The 26,647-nt window shown below is 32.8% G+C and overlaps 3 protein-coding genes and 1 long non-coding RNA gene across 4 annotated transcripts; 3 read left to right on the forward strand and 1 right to left on the reverse strand.

The window, feature by feature from the left end:
• The first annotated feature begins 287 nt into the window (after positions 1-287).
• On the forward strand, positions 288-1,125 carry LOC105786024 (basic blue protein). The gene is made up of 2 exons (XM_012612269.2): positions 288-540; positions 671-1,125. Exons 1-2 carry the CDS (start codon positions 369-371, stop codon positions 868-870), a joined length of 372 nt encoding a protein of 123 aa, XP_012467723.2. The 5' UTR covers positions 288-368; the 3' UTR covers positions 871-1,125.
• Positions 1,126-13,244: 12,119 nt separating this feature from the next.
• On the reverse strand, positions 13,245-14,645 carry LOC128039753 (uncharacterized). Its single transcript, XR_008194286.1, has 2 exons — positions 14,120-14,645; positions 13,245-13,600 (listed from the first exon to the last, which is right to left on the reverse strand). It is a non-coding gene; the product is annotated as an uncharacterized LOC128039753 (long non-coding RNA).
• Positions 14,646-17,638: 2,993 nt separating this feature from the next.
• On the forward strand, positions 17,639-20,157 carry LOC105786025 (probable plastid-lipid-associated protein 4, chloroplastic). Its single transcript, XM_012612270.2, has 6 exons — positions 17,639-18,010; positions 18,133-18,246; positions 18,320-18,415; positions 18,660-18,734; positions 19,565-19,632; positions 19,879-20,157. Exons 1-6 carry the CDS (start codon positions 17,699-17,701, stop codon positions 19,949-19,951), a joined length of 738 nt encoding a protein of 245 aa, XP_012467724.1. The 5' UTR covers positions 17,639-17,698; the 3' UTR covers positions 19,952-20,157.
• Positions 20,158-20,646: 489 nt separating this feature from the next.
• Positions 20,647-26,602, forward strand: LOC105786026 (uncharacterized). Its single transcript, XM_012612271.2, has 11 exons — positions 20,647-21,190; positions 21,482-21,710; positions 21,868-22,015; positions 22,470-22,577; positions 22,741-22,898; positions 23,486-23,651; positions 24,082-24,218; positions 24,374-25,058; positions 25,153-25,265; positions 25,539-25,794; positions 25,910-26,602. Exons 1-11 carry the CDS (start codon positions 21,016-21,018, stop codon positions 26,210-26,212), a joined length of 2,478 nt encoding a protein of 825 aa, XP_012467725.2. The 5' UTR covers positions 20,647-21,015; the 3' UTR covers positions 26,213-26,602.
• Positions 26,603-26,647: the final 45 nt, after the last annotated feature.

A 26,647-nucleotide genomic window follows, 5' to 3' on the forward strand; every position in this document is an offset into this window, starting at 1 on the left:
GGGATCAATTTAATCTAAACCTACCATCTGGCATAAGGTTATGATTTGCTTTGATCACTTTTCTTTTCCGTGTTCTCCTTTTTTGCTATATTTATTTGGTTCTATGAATTCCTTAGAATTTAGGAAACTTTAATTCCACAGCTAGCTTTTTCTTTCTCAATAATATCACACTACCATTTCATTAAAGGTTCTTTTTTTTCCTTAACCGATTTTTATGCCACTGACTTGATCGAAACAATGGGTCCTACTCAAGTCACCCTAAACCAACAACCCCATTATAAGGGTCCAACTTCCCTGGTCTAGCTCCTCCTCACAAGCTCACCCAGTGCACCCCACTCTTATTTTTTCCAAGTTGTAGAGAAATAGGAATGGTTCAGGGAAGATGCAGTGCAGTGGCAGCCACAGTGCTGCTCTGCTGCTTGTTGCTCCACTTTGAGGTGGCTCAATCAGCAAGTTTCACTGTTGGAGGAAGAGGTGGGTGGACCTTTAACGCCGCTGCTTGGCCAAAAGGCAAGCGCTTTAAGGCGGGTGACACTCTCGGTAAGCATTTACACATGCTCCAATCGTTGCTTTCCCCATTAGATTCAGCAGTCTCTATATAAACTGTTTAGCATCATCAGTGATGTTGAACTCCATGAACGTTGGCTAATATCGTGTATGTTATTTGCAGTGTTCAATTACAACCCTTCAATCCACAATGTGGTAGCTGTGAACAGAGCAGGATACAAATCATGCAAAGCACCAAAAGATGCTAAAGTTTTCAAGTCAGGCAAGGATCAGATCAAGCTTAAAAAGGGCCAAAACTTTTTCATCTGCAATTACATTGGCCATTGCCAAGCAGGAATGAAAATAGCAGTCACTGCTGCCTAATCCGAGATTAGGCATTGCCATATGATATCTTCAGTTTGCTTTAAAGTATTAATGTAAGATTTGGTGTCACAAAGTCTACTCTAGTGTTAGATTTGCTTGCTTTGAGTGGGTAGGTGGTGCTCCAAACACTAAATCTATACTATAATAATGATGGGTTTAAGTGGAAATCTTTTGTGTAATGCTTTGTGGCTAAGGTTTTACTTGTACTCCCCTTTTGCAATAAAATATATACAGATGCTTCTACCAGTTTTATTACTTGGGTAACTTCTTGAAAATTAAGCATCATCATTTTGTTGTTCATCTTTCATATTCAAGGGTTTTGCTCATAGAGGAAAAACTGAAACTGAAGTAGGTCACCCATTATCTGCTATGCTTTTGCACTTTTAAACCATGATCCAGCACTCCACAACTTGATTTGTGTGTGAGAGAGAGATAGGTTACAGGCACAGTTGAGTTAAGTTTAAAGCATAACATATATCTAAACCTCATCATAGGCTAGGTCTGTTTGGACCAGGTCGATGTAGAATTTTAGGTTCGCTTTCTAGACCAAAGTCTGACCTGAAAAATAAGTTTAAATTTTATCTAAGTTCGGGCCTATATTAAAAACGCTAAACTCGAGCTCGATTGTAATTATTTTTTAAAATTATTTTTTATATAAAAATAAATTTTAAAATATAATACATCAAATACACTCAAAATATTAAAATAAATATTTCTCAATAAATTGAAAATACAAAAAAAAAATATAGGCATGTGATTCTGGCTGGACCTCGGGCAAAGAAATCTACCTGAGGCCCAACCCATTTAAAAAACGGATCTTAATTTTTTGTCTAAGCCTATTTTTCGAGCCTATATTTTACTTAAACCCTCTTATTTTTTAAGCGAACCTTCAAACTTGATGGATCCGACCCATGATTAAGTCTACATAAATACGAGACAAGATCAAATTGTGCTCTACAATATGAATGAAGATTTCAGGTGAACAAAGTAGACATTACCTAAATTATTCATACTAGTAAAATCAACATGCTTAACACACCAAAGCTACCTAATCACCTAGGAGAAGTTTGAAGACTTCATAAACACTTTCAATAAATTATAATGTATATAAACTTTACATTCTTATAAACCTTATCTATTTTCACTGCTTAACTCTATGAAATGGTCATGCAAAATCTTATAAATATGCCAGCATGAAATCAAATCCGATTTATTTATAAAAAGTAGTAGGGTGTTATTTTTCTTATCAATTTATTATATCCGAATGAGTAATACTAGTTGCAACTTAAAGAGCATTTATAATTTATTTTGTTTGATTGGCTCGTTTGTGACACCTTATATCTGATATGAAAAATAATTAGATGCACGATTTTACATTGTTTATCGAAGTAACCTTAAACTAGGATGATGGATAGAAATAAAAAATAAAAACCTTGAAAATTGTTGAGAATTTTGAGAGAAAAAATTGAGAGTAAAAAGTTGTTCGTGAGAAAGAATGAGACTCAACCATTCAAAAACTACCTAAGGTGGTCCTTGAGAAAATTACCATTCAAAACCTCCTGCGTCTCAAATTCCAACTTTTATTTATTTATACAATTGCCTCAAAAATTTTACAAATCTTACGATTTAGCCCCAATCTCTCATCCCATCAATAAACACTAATTAAAACTTAATAATTACTCTAATTAAATACCCATGACTTAACCCGAAACTAATTTTTGAAAACCTCTCGATTTGGCTTCTCAAAATAGCCCGATATACAAATTTGGCCCCAAATCAACTTTTTCGATAGCGACAAAAAATATGAAATGTTGGATGTTTTGACCAAATTTGTTTATACCTAGAATTATTGTCATTTGAAGATTATTAAAATCTAATTAAAACAAACAGGGATAGGATCCAATCTTGAAGGAGTTAAGAAAAAAAACGTCTCTATTGAATATACACTTTGTTAAACATTTTTTTAGTGCGATTAACAAGCTTTTTATGCTTATATACTTTGCCCCTCCAGAATAGCACGTGTTGGATAAATTGCTTTAAAACCATCTCAAAAACTTTATAACTACTTGGGATCAATTAAAATATTTTGTATAAAACAAAACACTTTTAGAATATGCTTTAGAGTATTTTAAAGCTTTGAAAATGTTTAATGAGATTTTCAATAAATTTTCTACAAAATGACTTAAAATTTATCTTAAATGTGCTTATACTTTTATAAATTAATACTTTCATACTTTTTTTATTGCTAGATTCAAGTGCTTGTATTCTATTTTTTTCAATTTTTCTTTTTTTCTTTAGATCTTAGGATTCCACACCGCCCAATCTATTAAAACAACAGGAAAAAAAAAAGCTTCACTCTTATATTTTTCCCCAGATCTTTTGAGTCTTTTCACAATTCTTTCAACGATTTTTTTAAAAATTATCTTAGAATTTTATGCATGCTCTTTTAACTTTGTTAGGCTATTATTTTTCTGTGTTGATTTATTGATGTTTTTTTTTGTTATTGATACTGTGATGCTTTGTTTATTCAATCAATACATGAATGTATTTTTCTGGCAAAAAAAAACCTTAATGACAAGAAAAGTAAGATACACAAAATGCAATTGAACAAGAACGATGAAAACACAATAAACAAAGATAAGAGGGAAAAATAACAAGATTCAATCAAATAAGAAATCAATTTGATTTAGAAGTGTTACAATTGAGTGACCCGAATCTTTTATTTTATTTTAGAATAAGGTTTTTCAACCTTATTACACTTCATCTATTTGATATTAATTAGAATAAGGTGTTTCAGCCATACTACACTCCTATTAGAATATGGTTTTACAAGCCTATAAATAGACATAGTCTATTTCTCTTGTAATTATTCGAATTCAACATAGTGAATTATTTTCTCCTCTATTCGTGGTTTTTTTCCTGAAAGGGTTTCCACGTAAAAATCCGTGTGTTATTTATTTTTCTTTCTATTTTCTTTGCAATACATTGCCATTATCAACGTTCTATTTTTCACAAATTGGTATCGAAACTTCTAGGTTGTTCATCTCAATCACGGTAATGACATCTTTGAAGTATGAAATTTCGTTGTTGGTTTACAACACCAGATTCGCGTTGTAGCAGATAAGATGTAGGCAATTCTTGCGTAGATAGACTCAAAAGATGCCCTGCCAGGGATAGATAAGATGCCTTCGACATTGGCAGAAGAAGAGAAGACTCATAAAGATCGAAAGGCATTAACACAATTACATTTGCATTTGGCTAACGACATTTTGCAGGATGTGATGAAGGAAAAGACCGTCATTGCATTATGGAAGAAAATGTGTCTTTATGCTTATCGTTTGAAGGAAGGTTTATGATTCTCAGACTTAGAGGCCATGGAGGTTCAGTATGATAAGAAAGATTTAGGGTTGATTCTACTTTATTCGTTGCCCCCATCTTATTCAACCTTTAGAGGCACGATTTTATATAGCCGCGAGTCTCTCACAGTTGATAAGGTTTATGATTCTTTGACCTCATATGATAAGATAAAGTATCTTGTGGTTAAACCTGACTCTAAGGGAGAGGGTCTTATTGTTTGTTGGAGACAAAATCGGAATGCTAATAATGATCGTGGAAGGACACAATAACAGAATCCTCACGGTAAATCTAAGGGTAGATCAAAGTATTCAAACATAGGTAAAACTTGTAACTTCTGTAAGAAGAAATGACACATTAAATCTATGTGCTATAAGCTGCAAAACAAGATCAAAAGGGAGACTGCAAATCAAAAGGGAAAACAATCAGAAAAATTCGGTGAAGCTGATGTTGTAAAAGACTACAGCGATAGTAAACTTCTAGTCGCTTCTATCAACAATTCTAAAGTGAGCGGGGAGTGAATCCTTAATTCGGGCTACACCTTCCACATGAGTCCCAATCTGGATTGGTTTACAACTTACGAAATAGTGTCTGAAGGTGTTGTTTTGATGGGAAATAATGTTTCGTGTAAAATTGTAGATGTTGAAACGATTAAAGTTAAGATATTTGACGGAGTTGTCAGAACACTTAGTGACATGTGACATGTTCTAGAATTGAAGAGATATTTGATTTCATTAAGTACTTTTGATTCAAAAAAGTAAAAATACACAGCTGAAAGTGGGATTTTGAAGATTTCCAAAGGTTCTCTCATTGTGATAAAAAGGCAGAGAAAGACTACCAAGTTATATGTTTTGCAGGATTCTACAGTTATTGGTGGTGCAACTGTCGCTTCCTCTTCCTTATCAGATAATGATGTTACTAGACTTTGGCATATGCGCTTAAGGCATATGAGTGAGAATGACATGGCATAATTGAGCAAAAGATGACTTCTTGATGGGTAAGAAATATGCAAATTGAAGTTTTATGAGCACTTCGTTTTTTGGAAGCAAAAGAGATTTCGATTCAACAGAGGAATCCATAACACGAAAGAAACGTTGGAGTATATTCATTATGATCTGTAGGGGCCATCCAGAGTGCCTTCGAGAGGTAGAGTTAATTATATGCTAACACTTAATAATGATTTTTCCAGAAAAATTTGGGCACTTTTCTTGAAGCAGAAAAACGATGCGTTTTCTGCATTTAAGTCTTAGAAAATTATGATTGAAAAATAAACAGAAAAATAAATAAAACACATCTACACAGACAATGGCTTAAAGCTCTGTTCTGATGAGTTTAATAAACTGTGCAAGTCAAAATAGATTGTGAGACACTTGACAGTTCGTTATACTCCACAGTAAAACAGTATTGTAGAACGAATGAGCAGAACGATCATGGAGAAGGTTTAATGTATGTTATTGAATGCCAACTTACCAAAGTCATTTTGGGCCGAAGTAGTCTCTACTGCATGCTTTTTGATCAACCGATCTCTATCCGTTGTCATTGAGAAAAATACTCCACAAGAGGTAAGATCTGGTAATCTTACTGATTATTCTAATTTAAAGATATTTGGGTGTCCTGCGTATGCTCATGTTAATAATGGAAAATTGGAACCAAAATTCATTAAATGTGTTTTTCTTGGTTATAAAGCTGGTGTAAAAGGGTATAAGTTATGGTGTCCTAAAAATAGAAAAATTGTGATTAGCAAAGATGTTATTTTTTATGAAACTGTTATGCTACCTAACTTATCTCTTAAAGACTCTTCCAATAAAGAACAACAAAAGCAGGTGGAGCATCAAATTAATCTGGAATCTACAACAGAGTCAACTCCTCATGTCAGTACAGAAATTCAGAACAGAGTTGCTTCTCCACCACAATGCTCTATCGCCAAAAATAGAACTAGAAGAGAGATTAAACCTCCAAAGAAGTATGTTGAGGCTGATCTAGTTGGTTATGCTTTAAATGTGGCTGAAGATATAGATGCAAACCAAGAGCCATCTAATTATTCTGAGGCAATTAGCTGTGAAGACTCAGAAAAATAGATGTTTGCTATGCAAGAGGAGATGGGATCACTCTACAAAAACAGAACATAGGATCTTGTGAAATTTTCTAAAGGCAAAAAGGTTGTTCGTTGTAAATGAGTGTTTAAAAAGAAAGAAGGGACTCCAGAAGTTAAAGAACCGAGATATAAAGCAAGGCTTATTGTAAAAGGTTACAGTCAAATTCCAGAAGTGGACTTCACAGATGTATTCTCCTCAGTTGTGAAGCATAGTTCGATTTGAGCTTTACTGTAATACCCCAAAAGTTGCTATAGTAAGAAAGTGAGATATTATCATTGACATAGTAAAATAAAGGAATAAAGTGACAAAAAAGGGAATTTTGAGTTATGTCAACAAAATCTATTTGGGAAGTATATTATGATATATTAATTCAAGAAATGACTAAATTGAAAAAAGTAAGAAAAGTTTTGTGGCCCAAGAGTAAATGCTCAAAATTTGAACGGTTAAAGTGTAAATATGAAAATTTTAAAGGACCAATAGTGCAAATATTTTAAGGGTAGAAGGATCTAAAAACTAAGAAAAATGGATGAATTGGGCCAAATTGAATAAGTGGAAAAAGTATGATGGGTTACATCACAATTTTACTAAAATGAGTGATGAATCAATGGAGGAAATTTGAAGGATCATAAGGGGCAAAATGGTCATTTAGCAAGGAAGATAATTTTTGAAGAGCAATAATGATCTTGGTGATATTTTAGAATAATTAAATAAAAATATTAGTTTATTAATATATTGATTTGACATTTATTTATATTTTATTTAGTATATAAGGAAAGAAAGATTTATCTTCATCTTTCCATGATACTAACATGAAAAGAAGAAAAGAAAGAAAGAAATTTTTTTTCTTTACAATTTGGTCATTTCACCAAAAATTCACCATTTTCACTTAGAAATCAAAAGAATTTTCATAGCCACCAAGAGAGGAAGATAATAAGGAGACTATAGGGAGCTAGAATATCAAGTTAGATTCAAGAAATAGAAGCCAGAGGAGAGAGAAAGTTGCATTAAAGTTTGGTTTCAAGAGAATAAGGTATGGATGTTAAGATTTTATGTTATTTTTAAGTTTAGTAGTGATAGAAAAGCATAAAAATGGGTTGTATTGAAGGCCATGAATATTTAGCTAGCATGAGCTTGTATTAAAAATGGTAAATTTGCATGTTTTAGACTCAGGGACTAAATTAAATAAAATTAAAATTTTAGGGGCAATTTTGTAAAAATGTAAAAATGATCAAATTGCATGAAATGAATTATTTTATTGTCTAAATTAATATATTGTATGAAATTATTAATTTATATCAAGGTTGAGTGGAAAATCGAGGAAAATGGAAAATTTTTAAAATGCCCGTGAATATTGGTAATTCTGCAATTTAACCAAGCAAGTTCGTATGAACTGTATTATGTATAATTTTGATTAAAGTGAATGTTAATTGGTGATTGGTAATATATATATATATATGTTCTATTTTTTAAATTAAATTATTGTTGGAAAAATATTATCGAAATTAATACTCAGTTTGGATTGAACGCAGGATTTGAGTACATTCGGCATTCGATGAATTGACGGCATTGGAGGAAAATGGCAGCAAATTACCCAAGTAAACTGAGGTTCAACATTTGTTGCGAACTTTCATGTTTACTTTTCGTTCAGCTTTTTTGAGCTTCTGTTTAACCCTTATGGGTTTCCACTCAGCTCTTTTGAGCTTCTGTTTAACTCATATGAGTTTCTGTTCAGCTCTTTTGAGCTTTTGTTTAACCCTTATAAGTTTCCGTTCAGCTCTTATGAGCATATGAGTTTCTGTTCAGCTCTTTTGAGCTTTTGTTTAACCCTTATAAGTTTCCGTTCAGCTCTTATGAGCTTCTGTTCAACCCTTATGAGTTTCTGTTTAGCTCTCATGAACTTCTGTTTAGCTTTCGAACTTCTATCAACGATGTACTTAAATTCGTAAGTCGTTTTTGGAAAGGTAAAATATCGAGAGTTGTCTTGAATGATATATGTATATGAAGAAATGGTAAGAGAATGATATGTATTATGATATATATACCAATATCTTGATATGTTGATACATGAAAATCATGTAAGTTGAGATGAGAAATAAACTCAAGTGTAACATATTGAGATAGTAAGGTTATCGATATTGAAATTATATGAAATATATTCAAATACGCTAACAAGTGTTGTTGTTTGATGCTTAGTCAAGTGCCAAGCTATTGGTTGAATGGTAATATGTTTAATTATAAGATGCATTGAAATGGTAAGTGCTCAAATGAAAATATGCTTGTGTTCATGAAAGAGTGGTATGTTTAAAGTTATGCAATTTCTTATGAAATGATTTATTACAAGATTAATTCGAAAAAGATTATGTTTAAATGCATTAGCTTGTGGCTACGATTGAATGATATGTTTATGACTGGTGTGTTGTGTATATGGAATAAATGTAGAAAGTAAAGAAATTCAAATGAAAATAAAGAAACTTAGAAGAGTTAAAGTTAGTTTAAAATCCTACTATGCTAGGGATAATATGTATTAGTGATGTTGTGCATTTATTTACCTTGTGAGTTGATGAATATAGCTACATGAGTATTGTGATATCAATTTTAGATCATTCTTGATATTTATAAATTTCACATTTGAAATGAATGGATATGATTAAAGTATATATGAGCTTACTAAGTATTTATTGCTTACGTATTTGTTTTTCTTTACTTTTCAGAGTATCGAAAGCTCAATTGGGTTGGAAGTTTGTCGGAGTTATATCACACTATCCATCGGTTCTATCAGTACTTTCGAATGTTTTAATTTTGGTTATAATGGCATATATAGGTAACTTGTTTACTGTTGGCCTATATGTAATTTGTTGAGATTAGCCACTTATTTTGGCTTGTTTTGGATGCTTAATTATGGCTTGATGATAAGTATAATGTTGATTGTAGGTTGACACAAAATTGGGTGAGAAATATGGCTTGTAAAATAACCTATTTTTGTCCACACAGGTAGAGACACGAGCGTGTGAGCCACACGGCCTGACCACACAGGCGTGTGTCCCCTGCTCCTTTGAAAAGTTTTGATATTTTCTAAAAAAAATTTTTGAGTTTCCGATTTAGTCCGGATTTATTTCAAATGCTTATTTTGGGCCTCGAGGGCTCATATAAGGGACAATATGATTTATTATGACTGGTTTTCGATATGTATGTTAAATGATATGAAATGTCTGTATATGATCTGAAAAGTCTGGTAATGCTTTATAACCCTGTTCCAACGACAGATAAGGGTTAGGGGTGTTACATTTACTTGGTATTATGGTCATGCATGATTTGGAACTTGAGCAGTTAGATGTAAAAAATTGTATTTTTGCATGGAGAACTTGAGGAGGATATTTACATACAACAACTAGAATGTAATTTTACAGTCTCAGAAAAAGAGGGCTATGTTTGCTTGCTAAAAAAAATCCTTTTTACAGTTTGAAACAGTCACCAAGATAGTGGTACAAAAGGTTTGATTCATTTATAACTTCTCATGATTTCAAAAGAAGCAGTTTTGACAGTTGTGTTTACTTTAAGAAAAACAGTGATGGTTCTTTTGTGTATCTACTCCTCTATGTTGATGACATGTTGATAGCAACGAAAGATAAATCAGATATAAGAAAGGTCAAAGCCCAGCTTAGTGAAGAATTTGAGATGAAAGATTTAGAACCAGCAAAGATAATACTTGGTATGGAGATTCTCAAAGATAGAAAAACAAGTAAATTGTACCTAAGTCAGAAGGGGTACATTGAGAAAGTTTTTTGCAGGTTCAATATGCAGAGTGTTAAGCCTGTTAGTACTCCTTTAGCATCCTATTTCAGGTTTTTATCGATTTTGTCTCCAAAATCAGACAATGAGATTGAATACATGTCACATGTTCTATATTCTAGTGTAGTGGGATCTCTCATGTATGCTATGGTTTGTTAATATTCAGATTTATCATATGCAGTTAGTGTAGTTAGTAGATACATGGCTAATCTCAGTAAAAAACACTGGAAAGTAGTTCAGTGGATTTTAAGATACTTACGAGGTACTACTGATGTTTGCTTACAGTTTGGAAGAACTAGAGATGGAGTCATTGGGTATGTTGATGCTAATCTTGCTAGAGACCTTGATAGCAAAAGATCTCTTACAGGTTATGTCTTTACAATCGGAGGCTGTGCAATTAGTTGGAAAACCACTTTGCAAACTACAGTCGCTTTGTCTACAACTAAATCTGAGTACATGACGATTACTAAGGCTTGTAAAGAAATCATTTGGATGAAGGGACTCTTTAGTAAACTCAATGAATACATTCAAATCAGTATAGTATTTTGTGACAGTCAAAGTGTCATCTTCCTTACAAAAGATCAAATGTTTCATAAGAGAACAAAACACATTGATGTTCGGTATCATTTTTTTCGTGACATTATTGCTCGTGGTGATATTGTTGTGAGAAAAATAGTACTCATGAAAATCCTACAGATATGATGACTAAGTCATTTCCCATAACCAAGTTTGAGCATTGCTTAGACTTGGTTGGTGTTCATTGTTGAAAAATACCCTTTAAAAGGTTTCATGGAAGAGGTGGAGAACTTGTTCGTTGAGAGTTCGTGGTGAAGAACTTATTCATTGAAAATTCATGTCAAGGTGGAGATGGTTAGAATTAAGTGACCCGAATCCTTGTTAAAATAAAATACAATGGTAAAATAAAATAAAAGTAAAATCCATATAAAACTACACTTCTTTTATTTTATTTTAGAACAACCTTATTACACTTCATCTAGTTGATACTGGTTAGAATAAGATGTTTCAACCTTACTACACTCCTATTAGAATATGGTTTTACAAGCCTATAAATAGACATAGTCTACTTCTCTTGTAATCATTCGAATTCGACATAGTAAATTATCTTTTCCTCTGCCCGTGGTTTTTTTCCCGAAAGATTTTCCACGTAAAAATCTGTATGTTCTTTATTTTTCTTTCCCTTTTCTTTGCGATACATTGTCATTATTGATGTTTTATTTTTCACAAGAAGAATATACTACAAGAAAGTAAAATGCATTTCTAGAATGTAAAATGCATTTCTAGAAAAGAAATGCAATTGAACAAGAACGATGAAAACACAATGAACAAAGATAAGAGAAAAAAATGAGCAAGACTTGATCAAATAAGAAATCTATCTTATTTAAAAGAATATAATCCAAGAAAAGCAAGATGCAAAAAAAAAACTAATTTTAAAAATAAATGCAATTGAACAACAACGATGAAAACACAATGAACAAAAATAAGAGGAAAAAAATAAACAAGACTCAATCAAATAAGAAATCTATCTGATTTAGAATAATTCTAAGCTTTGGATACAAATAATGCAAACCTCAAATACCTTTTGTGAAATCCAACAATAATAATTGAAAATCAACTCTTAGGGTCTGTTTGATTGACGGAATTGATTTTCCAGAAAATCATTTCCAACTTTTCCAGCGTTTGATTGGCGGAAAACATTTTCCATTTGGAAAATGAACTCCAAAACAAGGGAAAATGGGTTACATTTTAGGGAAAATGTCTTACCCTTTCAATTTCCGTAAGACATTTTCCGTGCTCTCCTCTCTATCGCCTCCTTCATTCCTTCCTTCATTTCCGGTAGAAAACTGCTTCTATTTATCGATTTTCCAGTAACTTATTTTTTTAATTATTCAATACTTGTTTTTTAACACAATTACAAATAATTTATTTGATATTAGTTTTTTTCAATTTATAACGATTAATATTGTAGCTTAATAATTGAGTATTATTATAAATAAATCATTGCAATATATGTAAAAATAATTTAAAATATAAAATTTATTAATATATATTAATATATGTAAAACAACTTTTTCGAAAATATTTTTCGGGAATCGCATAAGCAATGAGAAAATATTTTACAGATCCAATCAAACACCGAAAATATTTTCCTGTACATCATTTTACAGAAAAGTAAAACATTTTCCAGAAATCATTTTACGGAAAACATTTTACTGGCTATCAAACAGACCCTTAGATTGTCCAAGGATAGGTTTTCAATAACAAGGCTTATAGAGAAATAAAAATTAATAATATTAATTTAACGAAATATAATATTATGAAGAGATTGAAAATTCACAAGGTTTTACCCTTGCAATTGCTAAAGAATAAAAAAGGATTCTTACAAAAAGTGGTTAATGTGAGGGTAAGTTATGCCCAAGGTGATTAAACCATAAATATTAAAAAAATTATAAAATGATCACTGAACTATTCGAAAGTTTTTATTTAAGTCATTGAGCTATTTGAATTATTGTTGTATGGTCTTCTCTATTTATACCTCCTGCATTAATCGAAAGCTCACATTCCCTTTCTCTTCTACGGTTCAATTTTTTTCATAAAACAACTTTAAACATTACTCTATGAATTAAAATCTAAACAACTTTCTTCATTAATCATTGATACTATTTGTTAGATCGACTTGGATCTAATATATGTTCTTCTACTCATCAAATAGGTATTGATCTAGCATACCGATTGTCGCTTGGAGCTCACTACCCAGATTTAAAAAAAAAACTTAATATCTCAATGATTTAAATAAAAGCTTTCTAATAATTTAGCGATTTAAATGAAAACTTTCGAATAGTTTAATAACCATTCGTAACTTTTTGAAATTAAGTGATTAAAATGTAAACTTATTAATAGTTTAATAACTTTAGGTATAATTTAGTGTATTTAAAAATAAAAGTAGGGTATAGACTACAAGTCTAACTTTGTAGATTAAAGTCAAATTAAAAGTTTGGCATTGTTGGAGTGGAAATGGAGCGTGCTCATATAACACCAAAATTAGCGAGGATTCCTTTAGGGCAAAAAAGATCACTTCGGTGAAATTTAGGGTGAGTTTGAATGGGTGGTGAGGTGTGGTGCAGTACAGTGCGTTTAGTTTATTTTTTTGTTTCATGTTACAGTACAACAGTATCTAATAGTACAACAAATAAATATATTGTCCATACAAACCCACCCTTACTCTAATAATTATTTACTTTGAGATTCTTCTGTTGAAGCAAATTATCCTGTCCGTTTTAGCAAAACGGCATGTTTAATTTTCCCAACTCATGATTGTGTGTTTGGTTTAGGGTTTTTTTTATTGCAAACATAAATTAGTTTGAATCATCTGCGAACCCTCAATTACCAGAAGAAAAAAACACTACTTTCACCAAAAATGGAACTCTGGGATTTACGCCACTTTCCAAGATATTGCTTCCGGGAATCCAAAGCTAAAAAAAAAAAAAAACATTCTAAGAGCCATTGACAGTGGAACACATGTTCACTATAAATAATCATGAAAGATACTTTAAAATCGTGAAAGTTATCATCTTTACACCATCATTACATACAATGAAAAAGGTCAGGAGCAAAAACAAAAGTCGAATTTTACGTAGTAAATTTGCCTGCTTTAATTTTTTAGCACTATTGCAGATGGTTGACTTATGTTCATATTATTATTAATCTGAATTTTCTTTATATTTTTATATTATGTATCTGTTTAACATATGTACTTAGACACAAATAGAAAAAAAAAGTATAATGTTTTAAACAATATTAGAAACGGATATGGAAGAATTCTGGAAGCCATTGCCAATTACCAGCCAAAACAAGTGATAAGCATATTATAAAAAAAATACAAGAAGAAGAAGAAAGAAGGGAACATTTTTAAAAGGAAAATTTTTGAATATTTAATGTTCTTCACTCAATTACCTATGCAAGCAATAAGACAAGATAGATATGCGTATTACCTTGTCGGAATTGTATACCTTAAGAGCTTCAGTACGTGCGCAGAAATTCAAGGTTGCACTTGCAGCAGCAAATGGAAAAAAAACGAAAAGACTGATCCTTGCCTCGGCAAACATGAAAGGGTGAAGGGGTATTTCATTAACCTCTCTTAGGGTTTCTCAGAGAGAAATTTACAGAGTCTATTTGACATACTGGCCGCCTCCATTACTTCAAAGACAAATCATTTTATAAGTTGGGTAGGTAAGAAGAAGTACATCAATGGAGGTGGACAGAATGCCAAATTGGCTCTGCAACAAAGCCTCTAAGAACCCCTAGAAAATACCCCCAAAAAGAAAACAGCATGGAAAGACAAGTACTTCAGCTGGAAACTTGAGGGTAAAACTTAAAAAGATAGTTAGGTTTGAGCCTTTGAAAAAAAAGGAAGGGTTTATATGTAGAAAGAGGGTGCATGAGCGTGCATGGTGTTGTACGACTTAATGAATACGGTGGTTGGCGTTTTTGCCTGCAGTTTTTTCCACAAATGGTCAATTATTCAACTAATACTAAATGTTGTCTACCTTGGAAAAGAAGGTTGCCCTAGGCTTTGAGCCTTTGACAATGAAAACCCAACTGTAACCCTAACAAAGAATATATGTATATAACTTTTTTTTATAAAAAAAATCTATATATTTCATTGCAGACGGCAGACAATTTAGTTTCATTGATTATGGGATTTCAATTCATACGTCAGTTTTGGGGTTTGGAAATGCTTTATTATTTGGTCCCTAGGTTCAAGGCAAAGAATGGGTTGTGAGCTGTTATTGTCTTCCACTCAGTACTGTTGCTGGTTAATCACTTTGTCAACTCAGCTTACAATTCAAACTTCCTTTGATTTAGTATTTTGCGAATGATTAGTGTTTTGCTCAACGAATTTAATGGTCATTTCAAGCTTACTATTTAGATGATGCCCGAAAGCCAGATTATTCCTTTCCCATTTCAGTTTTCATAGCCCCCCTCCCTTTTTTGTTGGGGAGGGGAGGGGGTTGGTGGCATGCAGATATGCGCTTTTCAATGCCATGCTGCACTGTAGCGCATGCTGTTATACAAGGGAATCCGTGAAGTGTGTGTTAGATTAGAAAATGAAAAGAGATTTGACATTGAGGAATCAACTTTATACAGCTCTACTTCAAGCTTTCTCATGGGAAGAATGAATGAGCCTTTCTCATTACTACACGCATAATTGAACAGAAGTCAGAACTTGGTTATGTAAAAGACTAGGAATAGCAATGGGTTTAACTTTTTATTTATTTTTTAGTTTTAAAATTATTAGTGTCTCCCAAAATACTTTCATATGAAAAAATATTTTTTAAATAAATTATATTATAATGTTCCTAAAAGTATAGTTTTAGATACCAATAAAATAGTGCTACACCATTAAATTTTAAAGATAATAGAATATTATTATACACTCATCTATATCTAATATCTTCTCCAATTTAATTTAATTTTAATTAAATTACTTAAAATAATTAATTTTTAAATTATAAACAAACATTTTTTCTTCTTTTACAAATTTTAATCATTTTTTGTTAATATTTTTTTATTTTTGTGCAACCAATTTTAAAAAATAGTAATTTTTGTACAATTTTTTCAATGTCATTAATACATAATTTTGGTAATTATTTTACTCTAAACCCGAACCCAGAATCCCAAATCTTGAACTTAAACCCTAAACATTAAACTTTGAAGCCTGAGGTTTACGGGTTGGGATTTAAGCTTTAGTGTTTGGGGTTACGGGTTTGTATTTAGGGTTTTGGATTCTATATTCAGGGTTTAGGGTAAAAAAATTACCAAAATTATGTGTTAATGGCATGGAAAATTTTGTTGGAATGTGATTAAATAGTTGAAAAGGGGTCATGAATAATGTGGTGAGAAAGGTCCATAAAATAATTTCTCTATGGATAAACGTATAATAATAATTTAGTATATTTAAAATTTGATGATGTGGCAAAATTTTATTGGTGCCTAAAAACCTTAATTTTTAGGATTATCCTTATGTATGTGATTCCCTTACTATAAAAATTCGCCTTAGAAGTAATCGTTAATAGTGCAACATATAATTAGAGGTGAATAAAACTCGATTCGATTCGAAAAAAGTTTAGAATTTTGAATTAATAGAATCAAGTTATTTGAATTATTCGATTTTTTTGAGTCAACTCAAATAAGTAATTTGAGTTTTGAGTTCGAGTCGAGTTGAATTTTACAATTCGAATAACATATTGGTGTAAGTACCCCTTTGGTCATTGTCAATTTTGAAAATGAGCAAATTGGTCTCTCTCTCAACAAAAATTACAAAAAAAATTCAAATTTTATATTTTAAAAAATTATATTTTTTTAAATTCTAAAGAATATATAAAGAAAGTTTTTTTTTCTAAAATAATAATTTTAGGGTTTAGTTACATATTAAATTATCTTATTTTTTCTTATTTTGCTTTAAAATTCTTTTCAAATAATATGGTTTTAAATTTACATTCTCTAACATGGAATAAGATTTTAATTTGGCATGTTTAATTTTTTAATTTAACTTGAATAATTTCACTTGATTCGACTCTAAATATTTTTAAATCAAGTTAGGATGATAAAATATGACTTGTTAACTCAACTAACTTGAAAATTTTTCACTCAATTCAACTTGGCTCGATCAAACACTCACCCCATGTATAACTCTATATGAGAAAATATTTGAAAAATATAATCCTATCAAATTTAAAGATTGGCGGTTGCTCTTATTAATTGTTGTAGCAAAGCATGGTTCCAATAGATATTAACTCTAGCATGATATCCAGTAATTAATTTATCTTAACCAATTTTATTTCTCAATAATGTAAATAAGACCAAATAAAGCAATTAAACCTTAATTTATAAAATTGTTTTAGTTAAATTAAACATGTTAAATTAAAATCTTGTTATAGTATAATTAATTTCATGTTAGAGCACATAAATTTGAAACCATGTATATTTGAAAAAAATTCAAAGCAAAATAAGAAAAAAATACTTGATAAACTTGTATCATTAGTTAATTTATTTAGGTCCCCAAATTATTGTTTTAGAAAAAATTAATTTTTTAACTTTCTTTATACATTCTTTAAATTTTTTTAAAATATATAAATTTTGGCATTTTATAAATAGTTTGAATTTTAAAAATTATTTTGAATCTTTTATAATTTTTTTAGAGAGATCAATTTGCTTATTTTAAAATTGACAAGGACCAAAAGGGTATTTACACTAATTTATTATTTGAATTATTCAAATTATTTGAATTGTAAAATTCAACGTTGAATAAAAAATTGAATAATTAAATTTGATTAACTCAAAAAATTAATTTTTCAATTTTTCGAATAGAAACCCTAAGTATTTCGGCTTCTAACTTGAATAGCTGGCTCAAGCATAAGATGGAACTTGAATAGAAGGCCCATACAAATCAAGGTGCAAGGAGAAAGAAACAAAGCCCATGAAGCAGTACAGCAAGCAATGCACGTGTGATGATGGAAAATGTTACGTTTCCAACGCTGGGGAGCCATTGAAGACAGTTGAGTTGAGCCATGGCCTTATCTCCAACCTTCCATACAATTCTCACCACCTCTCTCTCTGCCCCATCCCCTAAGCTTCCCCCTTCTATCTCTTCACCCCAACGCTTTCCCTTCTTAATCAAACCCCTCCACCCCAATGCCTTCAATCTCTCAACATCATCATCTGCTCCTGATCAGAAATGGAGGGTTAACGTTTCTTTCTTCCCAGCCTTTTTAAACAAAGGCAAGGATGCTAAGGTTCTCAAGCAAGACCTTCTTGATTGCATTGCACCACTTGACCGAGGTGCCGATGCCACCCCCGAGGACCAGCAGAGAGTTGATCAGGTGGGTTTTCTTCCCTTTTACCCCCCTCATTTAGAGAGAGTGAAATTCTCAATTTAAACCTGGTTTTTTTCATTGATTTTGTGTTATTGAATTTGAAAGACTTGTGTCTATAATCCTAACAGTTAGCAAGCAAACTTGAAGCAGTTAATCCCACAAAGCAGCCTCTGAAATCTGATTTACTAAATGGAAAATGGGAGCTTATTTACACCACTTCCAAATCTATTTTGCAAACTCAGGTTACTAAACTCACTCTGCTTTCATGTTCTTTTTGCCATTTCTTTAGTTTAATTTGAAGTAATATTTTGACAGAGACCGAAATTCCTAAGATCTTCTACAAACTACCAAGCAATCAATGTGGATACACTTAGGGCCCAAAACATGGAATCTTGGCCTTTCTTCAACCAGGTAATTTTTAAATGGCTCTCATTCCACCATTGGGTTCCAATTTTGTAATGAACTTCTTGTTTGTTGTCTTTTTTTTGGTTACTCATAAATACCTTTTCATGGACTTAGGGGTCTATTCATTGGCATGCCTAGTGATTTTTTTTAATTTAGAGGATATGAAATGATTAAAAAAATAGTAAATTTTGACTTCCTTCTTAAATATCATCTGATTAAATTGTGAAAATCGACTATTATGCTTTTGTAGGTTACAGCAGATTTAACACCTCTGAATGCAAGGAAAGTGGCTGTAAAATTTGATTATTTCAAAATTGGAGGTTTGGTAAGTTGAAATGTTTGAATCAACTCATAGTTTGGTATCTAAAATCTTGTTTCTCTTTATAGTACATATTATCAACTTTGCTTCTCCTTCTGTGTTTTAACCTGGATTTGCTGTTTGTAGCATGAATTCCTATATTGCTGTATTAATTAAGAGTTTTGATATCCATAACAAGATCAGCTTTAACGGTGGAACTTCTTTTCTTTAACATGAAAAGCCTCCAAAATGTATTTTTGGAATTTGGGTGTTTGGGCTAGGGAGCTGTGACAACCCAACCTAACATGCGGGGCATGAGTCTTGTCGTGAGAACATAAGTTTGAATTGTTTTCTTTAGGCCCTCCTAAGGTCTCTCTTGTTGAGGAGTTTACGCATTTGTGTTATGATATAGAGTTCGAATCTCTAGAAGCACACCTGAGGATGACAAAACCTTGAGGGACCTGTAGGGGCTTAAAGAGGATAATTTCGGCTTATGTTCTCACGGTGCAGCCCGTACTCAACGAGCTGGCTAAAGATATTCAAACTCACACCACAACACAAAAGAGTGCACTTTGCAAAACAGATGCTTGCCGATTTCTTTTTGAAGTTTGGATTTTATTAGAACATGTAAATGGCTTGTAAAAGGACCTCTTTTAGTTCCAGTACTTACTTTACAAAGCCATGGACAACATATTGAAGGTGAAATAAACAAAAAATTGCAGAGAGGGCATTTTCTTTGCCTTAACTTATTATTAGCTCTCCTCGTCTCCATTCATTAATTGTAAAGGAACAAGAAGCATAGAATATTGTCTAAAAGCCTATTGTATTGCATGCTTCATATTTATCTTGATTTGCAGATACCTATAAAGGCACCTGGAAGAGCTCGTGGTGAACTAGAGATTACTTATTTGGATGAAGAACTGAGGTGAGTTAACATCCCGAGATCAAAACGAAATTTAAGTATTCCCGAGCCAATATAAACCTATTTTATTCAAACTCGGATAGGTCTCCGACATGGGTATGCTCAACTTTTCCCGAGTTTTTCTCTATATATATGTGCCAAATATGAGTTCCGGAAACGAGTACTTTTAAGTAAAAGGAAAGTCCCGAAACAACAATATGAGTGTTGATTTATAATAGTTAATTGTTGGTGTGTTTAAATTGTGAACAGGATATCAAGAGGTGATTTAGGAAACTTGTTCATCTTGAAAATGATCGATCCTTCTTACCGCGTCCCTGTCTAGTGAAATGCAGCATTAGCATCATCGCTCTGCCATTAAGCTTTACTAGCAATGGATCTACTCTTACAACAGTGGTCTTGTATTTGATACACAGCAGACAGTCATTTTTTATGTTTTATGGCTTTATATATATTTAATGTAAAGATTTGTATTCGATACGCATACACTATATTACAACACATTTTTAATAAATAAATCATATTGACTTATGATTTATGTGCATGTTTTATCAGTATTTTTTTTCCTTACCTTTGTCGACGGTTAATATAAATCGACCAAAACAATCATCAGAAAAACATAAACAAAATATATTTAAGACAGTCTTTTTGACCAATTTAAGACAAAAAGAAAAAAGAAAAGAAAAAGAATAACAAAGATTTAAGACAAGGTGGTCAACTAATGTTTTATGAAAAGGTCATTATCGGATAAAAACCTTGAGAAAAACAAAGTAAAAGTTTTGCCAAAAGAAATGCTGGGAAATCTATGTAAAAGAAATAAAGAACTTTTATTTCAAGGAGTTTGGATTGTGGATTAAGAAAATATTTTTTATTTTCATTTAAAATTCGATTTTAAATTTAATAAAAGTTATTTTTGAGTATCAGATACAGAATGTTGTGTAAAAGGAACGGTTATGATTATAAATATAGTACAAACTTTGGGTAGTAAAATCAATCCAAGGTAAAAATATTTCAAGTTTGTACTTGTTTGTAGCAAGTTCGTTTTTGTCGTGTCCTCAAATTGGCTGGGTAGTAAAAGGAAAGTTATGCCCAGCTCGCTTTCTATATTTTTCTTCTCCTCTCTCTAATTCTCGATTCCTTTGATTTGATTTCCAGTTTTCTTTATTAGAATTCTGTCTCAAAAACAAGTCTTTTGAAACCAAAAGCTAAAGCAATTTTTTTTTTAACTCAACAGCTTGATTTTCTTAAAGTCATCCCCAGCTTATTTTTTTAATTCCATTCTTTAATAATTGTTTGTAACTACTTGTTTGATTGAGTCTACTACTTAATTATGGACCCAATCTTTGAATCTTGAAATCCAAACAAAAAAGAAAAGAAGAAGAAGAAGAAATGTTTGCAAAGTTGCCGGTTACCCACCAAAAAGCTTCAACTTTTGGGTTTAGTCATTTAATTTCCAGCAATAAAGATGTTTCCAAGCTTGGGTATTTCTCAATAAACTCTGCTTCACGCCATAAGCTAAGGTTCAAGTTTGTGGGAGCTCATGGGGATAGATGGAAGCATACCAGTATGTTTGAATTCTTTTTTTTAAGCTATATTATTATTGTTGTTGTCAGGTCTTATCATTTTAGCTAGTAAGATGAGATGCTGTCTAAATTGTTTGGTTTTGCTGATTATAGTTGTCCTAATTGTAGCAGTTTACAGTTAATGGAATTATTCTCAATCCATTGAATTCAGTGCAGATATCTATAATATAGAAAATAGTTAGCAAAACCCAAGACGCTTTCGATACTTTAAAGTGGGATTTCCTTTTTCTTGATTCTTAGTTCTATATTTATACCTTTTGTTGTATTGACAGATGCTGTGCAAGAAAGCATAAATTCGTGGTTGTCAAAAACCCAGCATTTTTTGACTGAGGTAACTTTGCCTCTAGTAAAAACTGGTCAAATTGGAAAGCCTGATCCTGGAAATGAGGTTGACACTCAAGACATGGATGACATATTCTTGGGAGAACAGACTATTACTGGTAGTATGCCTAATGGAAATCTATCAGTTACTGCTATTGTGTCTATTGAGCAGTTTAGCAGGTGAAATTATCTTTTACATCTTATACTACATGTTTCTAAGCATTCTGTGAAATACGGATTTCGACATGAATATTTCAAAATCCAGTGGTTTCAATTAAAAATAAAAGGAAGCAGCTGAAAGCTATTGGATTAGGGTTTGAATCTTTGAAGTTTGCAGGTTGAATGGATTGACTGGACAAAAGATGCAAAACATATTTAAAGCTCTTGTTCCTAAACCTGTGTATGATGATGCTCGTAATTTGGTGGAGTATTGCTGCTTTAGGTTCTTGTCCAGGGATGCCTCCGCTCTTCATCCCTGCCTGAAGGTCTGCACTTTGTACAACTATGATCATATGAAAAATTTATGTTCTTTATTTTTATTTATTATGCTCATCATCGTCATCATTTTCTTCCTAAGATCATACAAGCCAGCTCAATGAATGATATGAGTGAGGATGATCTTATGACCTTTTTTGTAATTTCTGACATTTGTCCTTGTGTTTCGTACTGGTTGCATGTGTTTTGTGTCATCAGTGTATGACTTTTGCAATATTCACTTTTAGTTCTACACATAAAATGTGAAGACAAGAAAGAAAATTGTTTTGATTATTAATAATTTTGAGAACTTGTAAATAGTGTATGATTGGCATTTCCACTACCACTATCACCAGTTTCATGAGCTGCATAATGAGTAGCTTCCCCCTCAGTTCCATCTATGTCTTGGGTGTCATGAAGTTCCTGAGTAGCTGTTTTTTGGAACAAATTTTGTATTATTTACAGGAACCTGCATTCCAGAGACTAATTTTCATCACAATGATTGCTTGGGAGAATCCTTACAGTGGTAAAAATGATTTGCGTGCTCATGCTTCGAGAAAAGCTTCTTTTCAGGTTCCTTTTGCTATCTTTTGAAGTATTCTGAAATTAAATCGCACACCCCCGCCCCTCCTTAAACACAGAGTGAGAGAGAGGGAAAAGTGCCTTTCTTATCATTCAACATGGAGTTGCAAGAGCATGAGTCATGAAATTAATTATTTTCTTGGTGATATTGAAGGGAAAGCTGGTGGGAGAAGAAGCCTTCACTCGGATCGCTCCTGCAATTCCTGGTGTAGCTGATCACCCTACAGTGCATAACCTTTTCAAAGCTCTTGCTGGTGATGAAAAGGGCATCTCATTAAGAGTGTGGCTAACTTATATTCATGAACTTCTCAAGTAAGTTCTGGTTTCGTTCTACTATTTGTTCACATTAAATTTCATGGTCATAGGTGAATCAATATGAGATAAACAATCAGTAATAGCTCAACCTCACAATTTTATAAGCATTACTGAAGGAAAGGGGGAAACCCTACATGACTAATGTAATAATAAGAATATTAATTGAGCTGATCTTGCCTTTTCATGAGTGTTGGCCTGCATTTTTGCATTTGTTCAACTCTTTCCACTCGTAGAACCATCCAAACTCCAATATAAATGGTATGGTGTTAGAACAAACAGATCCAAACTTGCTTAACTAGAAAAGGTCCAGTTTGTTTTTCCCTTATCGTTTGCTCTATGCACTAAATTCTTAGCTTAAGCTTCTAAATGATATCGTTTTGTTTCTGTTTTCGTATTTCTCTTCTATTTCATTATTTCAACACTTGTACATTTAGTAATAATAAAAAGTGTTTAAAATCGTTATATCGGTTGGTAGATTCTGCATACATTTTAATGTGTATCTTTTGTTAGTTAGGCTCATTTCTGTTAATTAATTCTTCTTAAATTCATTATGGTAAGCTTGATTCCTGCTGGTTTTAGTGTAGAGTGCATGAAGCAAGGAAATCATATCAAATCCATGAATATCCTCAGCTCTCAGAGGAAAGAATTTTGTACACTGGTTCTAGCAGGAAACAACCAGTTCTAAAATGGGAGAATAACATGGCATGGCCAGGAAAACTTACTCTAACAGATAAAGCACTGTATTTTGAGGTACTTATCGTCCGCCATAAGGTGTTTATTGATTTTATATTGCAGCTTATAATACCATTTTCATGAGTTGGCTGATGTTGCTAGTTAATAAATGCATAAACATTTTTCCTCTTTGTTTTTTGTTTATTTTACTATCCCTTCCTGCAAATAAATGGGGAGTGAGGACCTTTAGCATACAAAGAAGAACGGGGTGCAGGTATCCTGCTCCATTTAGAAATTTAATTAATTTATTGGTTTCAATCATGAAAATGAGTAACAAGGTTTGAAATTTTTTAGCAAGTTTGTTAGGGAACTTAGAATGATTGTATGATCTATTGGAGCAGTCCTTATATTTGATTTAAGGGTAGAACAGCTGCAGTTCACTATAGAACTGTTCCAATTTTTGGGCATAAAATTGTATTTGATGTCAGTGACTGTCATGTTCTCGCAGGCAGTTGGAATTCAAGGTCCGAAAGAAGCAATAAGACTTGATCTTACAGAGCATGGATTGCAAGTGAAGAAAGTGAAAGTTGGACCTTTCAATTCAGGGGTTTTTGACTCTGGAGTAGCAGTTTCATCTGGCCCAGGGTGAGCTTCTCTAGTCTGGTTTTAGTGGTGGAAAGTACTAAGCTATATGTAAAGTTTCTTTTTTCAGTGATGTAGTTTAATTTAGATCCTTTTTATTTTTCTATTAGAATTACTGCCATATGAATAAATAATTATATATTTGAACTTTTATTCAGGTCAAAGTGGGTGCTGGAGTTTGTTGACTTGGGAGGTGAATTGAGACGAGATGTTTGGCATGCATTTATCAGTGAAATTATTGCTCTACACAAGTTTCTTAGCGAGTATGGACCAGATGATGATGACCAATCGCTATTTCAAGTATTTGGTTCTCACAAAGGGAAGGACAAGGCAACTACAGGTGCCATTAATGGCATTGCCAGGCTTCAAGCACTCCAATCTTTGCGAAAGTTGTTGGATGATCCAATCAAACTTGTCCAGTTCTCCTTTTTGCAAAATGCACCCCGTGGGGATGCTGTTTTCCAAACTCTAGCTGTAAATTATTGGGGTGGTCATTTAGTTGCAGAACTTACAGATGCAGGTTATCCACAAGCTCAAGGAATGAGCCCTTGCACAGAGGAATATGAAATCAGTGATCACGTGTTTGACATAGATGGTAGTGTTTACTTGCGGAAGTGGATGAGATCTCCATCTTGGGGTTCTAGTGCTTCCATTGGTTTTTGGAAGCATTCCTCTGTTAGACAAGCAGTTGTGTTAAATAAAAATCTTGTTATAGCTGATGAGACCCTGGTAGAAAGGGCAGCAACAATCTGCAAACAGAAGTACCAGGCTGCAGAGAGAACTCAAGCCACAATTGATGCTGCAAAACTTCAAGGAATACCCAGTAATATTGACCTTTTCAAGGTTCGGCATATATTTCCCTATGTTTTGTGTTTCTTATTGGTTCCATTGAGTTTATACATATAACCTTACATGTCAGTTGATTTTCTCTATGCAGGAACTTATTCTTCCCTTCGCATTAATTGCTAGGAATTTTGAAAAGCTTAAACGCTGGGAGGAGCCGCACCTGACTCTCTCTTTTCTTGCATTCACTTATACGATTATTTTCAGGTACACACTTTGCATAAATTATTTCTAGGCAAACAATACCAACATTCTAAATGGCTGATATATATATATCATTGGAGCAAGATGATGATTCATTCATGCTTTAAGAACAGAGATGTTACAAAATGTTTACAATGACCAAATTTGTCCATTGCTCTTGAGCTTCGGCTCTCGGGGAACGGAATGGGATGTGATATAAATGCGATTTTGTTGTTTTTCACTCATATTCCTCTATGTTAGCACACTAAGCTGATTGCTTCAACATTTACCCCGTAGGAATCTGCTACCGTATGTGTTTCCCGCAACATTGATTGTTTTAGCCATTGGCATGCTAACCCTTAAAGGGCTCAAGGAGCAAGGTCGTCTGGGTAGATCTTTCGGAAAAGTCACGGTCTGTGATCAGCCACCTTCGAATACTATTCAAAAGATTGTAGCTCTAAAAGATGCGATGCGTGATGTGGAATGCTATCTCCAGAATCTGAATGTTACTCTACTGAAATTACGCACGATTCTCTTAGCAGGTCAGCCTCAGGTATGATGTCATGAGCCTTGAGGGAACTAGTAAAGAGTGCAAATGTACTAAGAACCTTTCGTTCTTTTATGGTCCAAATTTGAATTAAATTATACTGGTTTAATCATTTTAACAGGTAACAACTGAGGTTGCACTGGTGTTGTTATCATCTGCAACCATTCTTCTCATTGTTCCTTTCAAGTATGTTATTGCCTTTCTTCTATGTGATCTCTTCACTCAAGAGCTCAAATTCAGGAGGGAAATGGTTAAAAAGTTCTTAAGTTTCTTGAAGGAGCGTTGGCTCACCGTGCCTGCAGCCCCTGTAATAGTATTACCGTTTGAGGACAGGGAATCTGGAGCTGCGAATCAAAGAAGCCAAATGGATAGGAAAAGCAACCAGAAAGAAGGCAGATCAGTTACGCGGCTAGAAAGTTTTTGACATCCAGTGTAGTTTTATACCGAAAAATCTGTTCAATATTGTATACAGAGAAGGCAAAGTTACATCGAGTTTCTTCCTCCATTTTTGTATAGGCATCATCAGGATGGCCGATGCTGTCACTCTTCCAGGTGGGTGGGGGGGGTGGGGGGGGAGGAGGAATGCGGCCTGGTCCTGGTATGCCCAAGATTCATCTTAGGAGTGCTTACCCTTTGCTTTTCTGTTGTTGCTTGGCCTGTGGTCTCAGTGATGGGACCAATTTTTCTCCATCATGTCTCTATAACAAGCTTTTCATGTAAATTAAGTTATCTGCTAAACGATAATGGAAAGAAGAAAGAGCATAAAGATAAATTTAGTTTTTAACCTATGCTCATTTTCTCACTTTGGTCATAATTTAACTCCCTTTTTTTTATCACTTGGGTTAATTTCTTTGGAACG

This window comes from Gossypium raimondii, chromosome 1 (assembly GCF_025698545.1).
Source record: "Gossypium raimondii isolate GPD5lz chromosome 1, ASM2569854v1, whole genome shotgun sequence".
Lineage (NCBI taxonomy): Eukaryota > Viridiplantae > Streptophyta > Magnoliopsida > Malvales > Malvaceae > Gossypium > Gossypium raimondii.

Excerpts from the sequence above, each read along its gene's own strand:
- LOC105786024 (XM_012612269.2), top strand. The coding sequence starts at position 369 with ATGGTTCAGGGAAGATGCAGTGCAGTGGCAGCCACAGTGCTGCTCTGC. Across the intron at positions 541-670 it reads TAAGGCGGGTGACACTCTCG|TGTTCAATTACAACCCTTCA; the intron begins GTAAGCATTTAC and ends TGTTATTTGCAG.
- LOC105786025 (XM_012612270.2), top strand. The coding sequence starts at position 17,699 with ATGGCCTTATCTCCAACCTTCCATACAATTCTCACCACCTCTCTCTCT. Across the intron at positions 18,011-18,132 it reads ACCAGCAGAGAGTTGATCAG|TTAGCAAGCAAACTTGAAGC; the intron begins GTGGGTTTTCTT and ends TAATCCTAACAG. Across the intron at positions 18,247-18,319 it reads AATCTATTTTGCAAACTCAG|AGACCGAAATTCCTAAGATC; the intron begins GTTACTAAACTC and ends ATATTTTGACAG.
- LOC105786026 (XM_012612271.2), top strand. The coding sequence starts at position 21,016 with ATGTTTGCAAAGTTGCCGGTTACCCACCAAAAAGCTTCAACTTTTGGG. Across the intron at positions 22,016-22,469 it reads CTCTTCATCCCTGCCTGAAG|GAACCTGCATTCCAGAGACT; the intron begins GTCTGCACTTTG and ends TATTATTTACAG. Across the intron at positions 22,899-23,485 it reads TATATTCATGAACTTCTCAA|AGTGCATGAAGCAAGGAAAT; the intron begins GTAAGTTCTGGT and ends GTTTTAGTGTAG.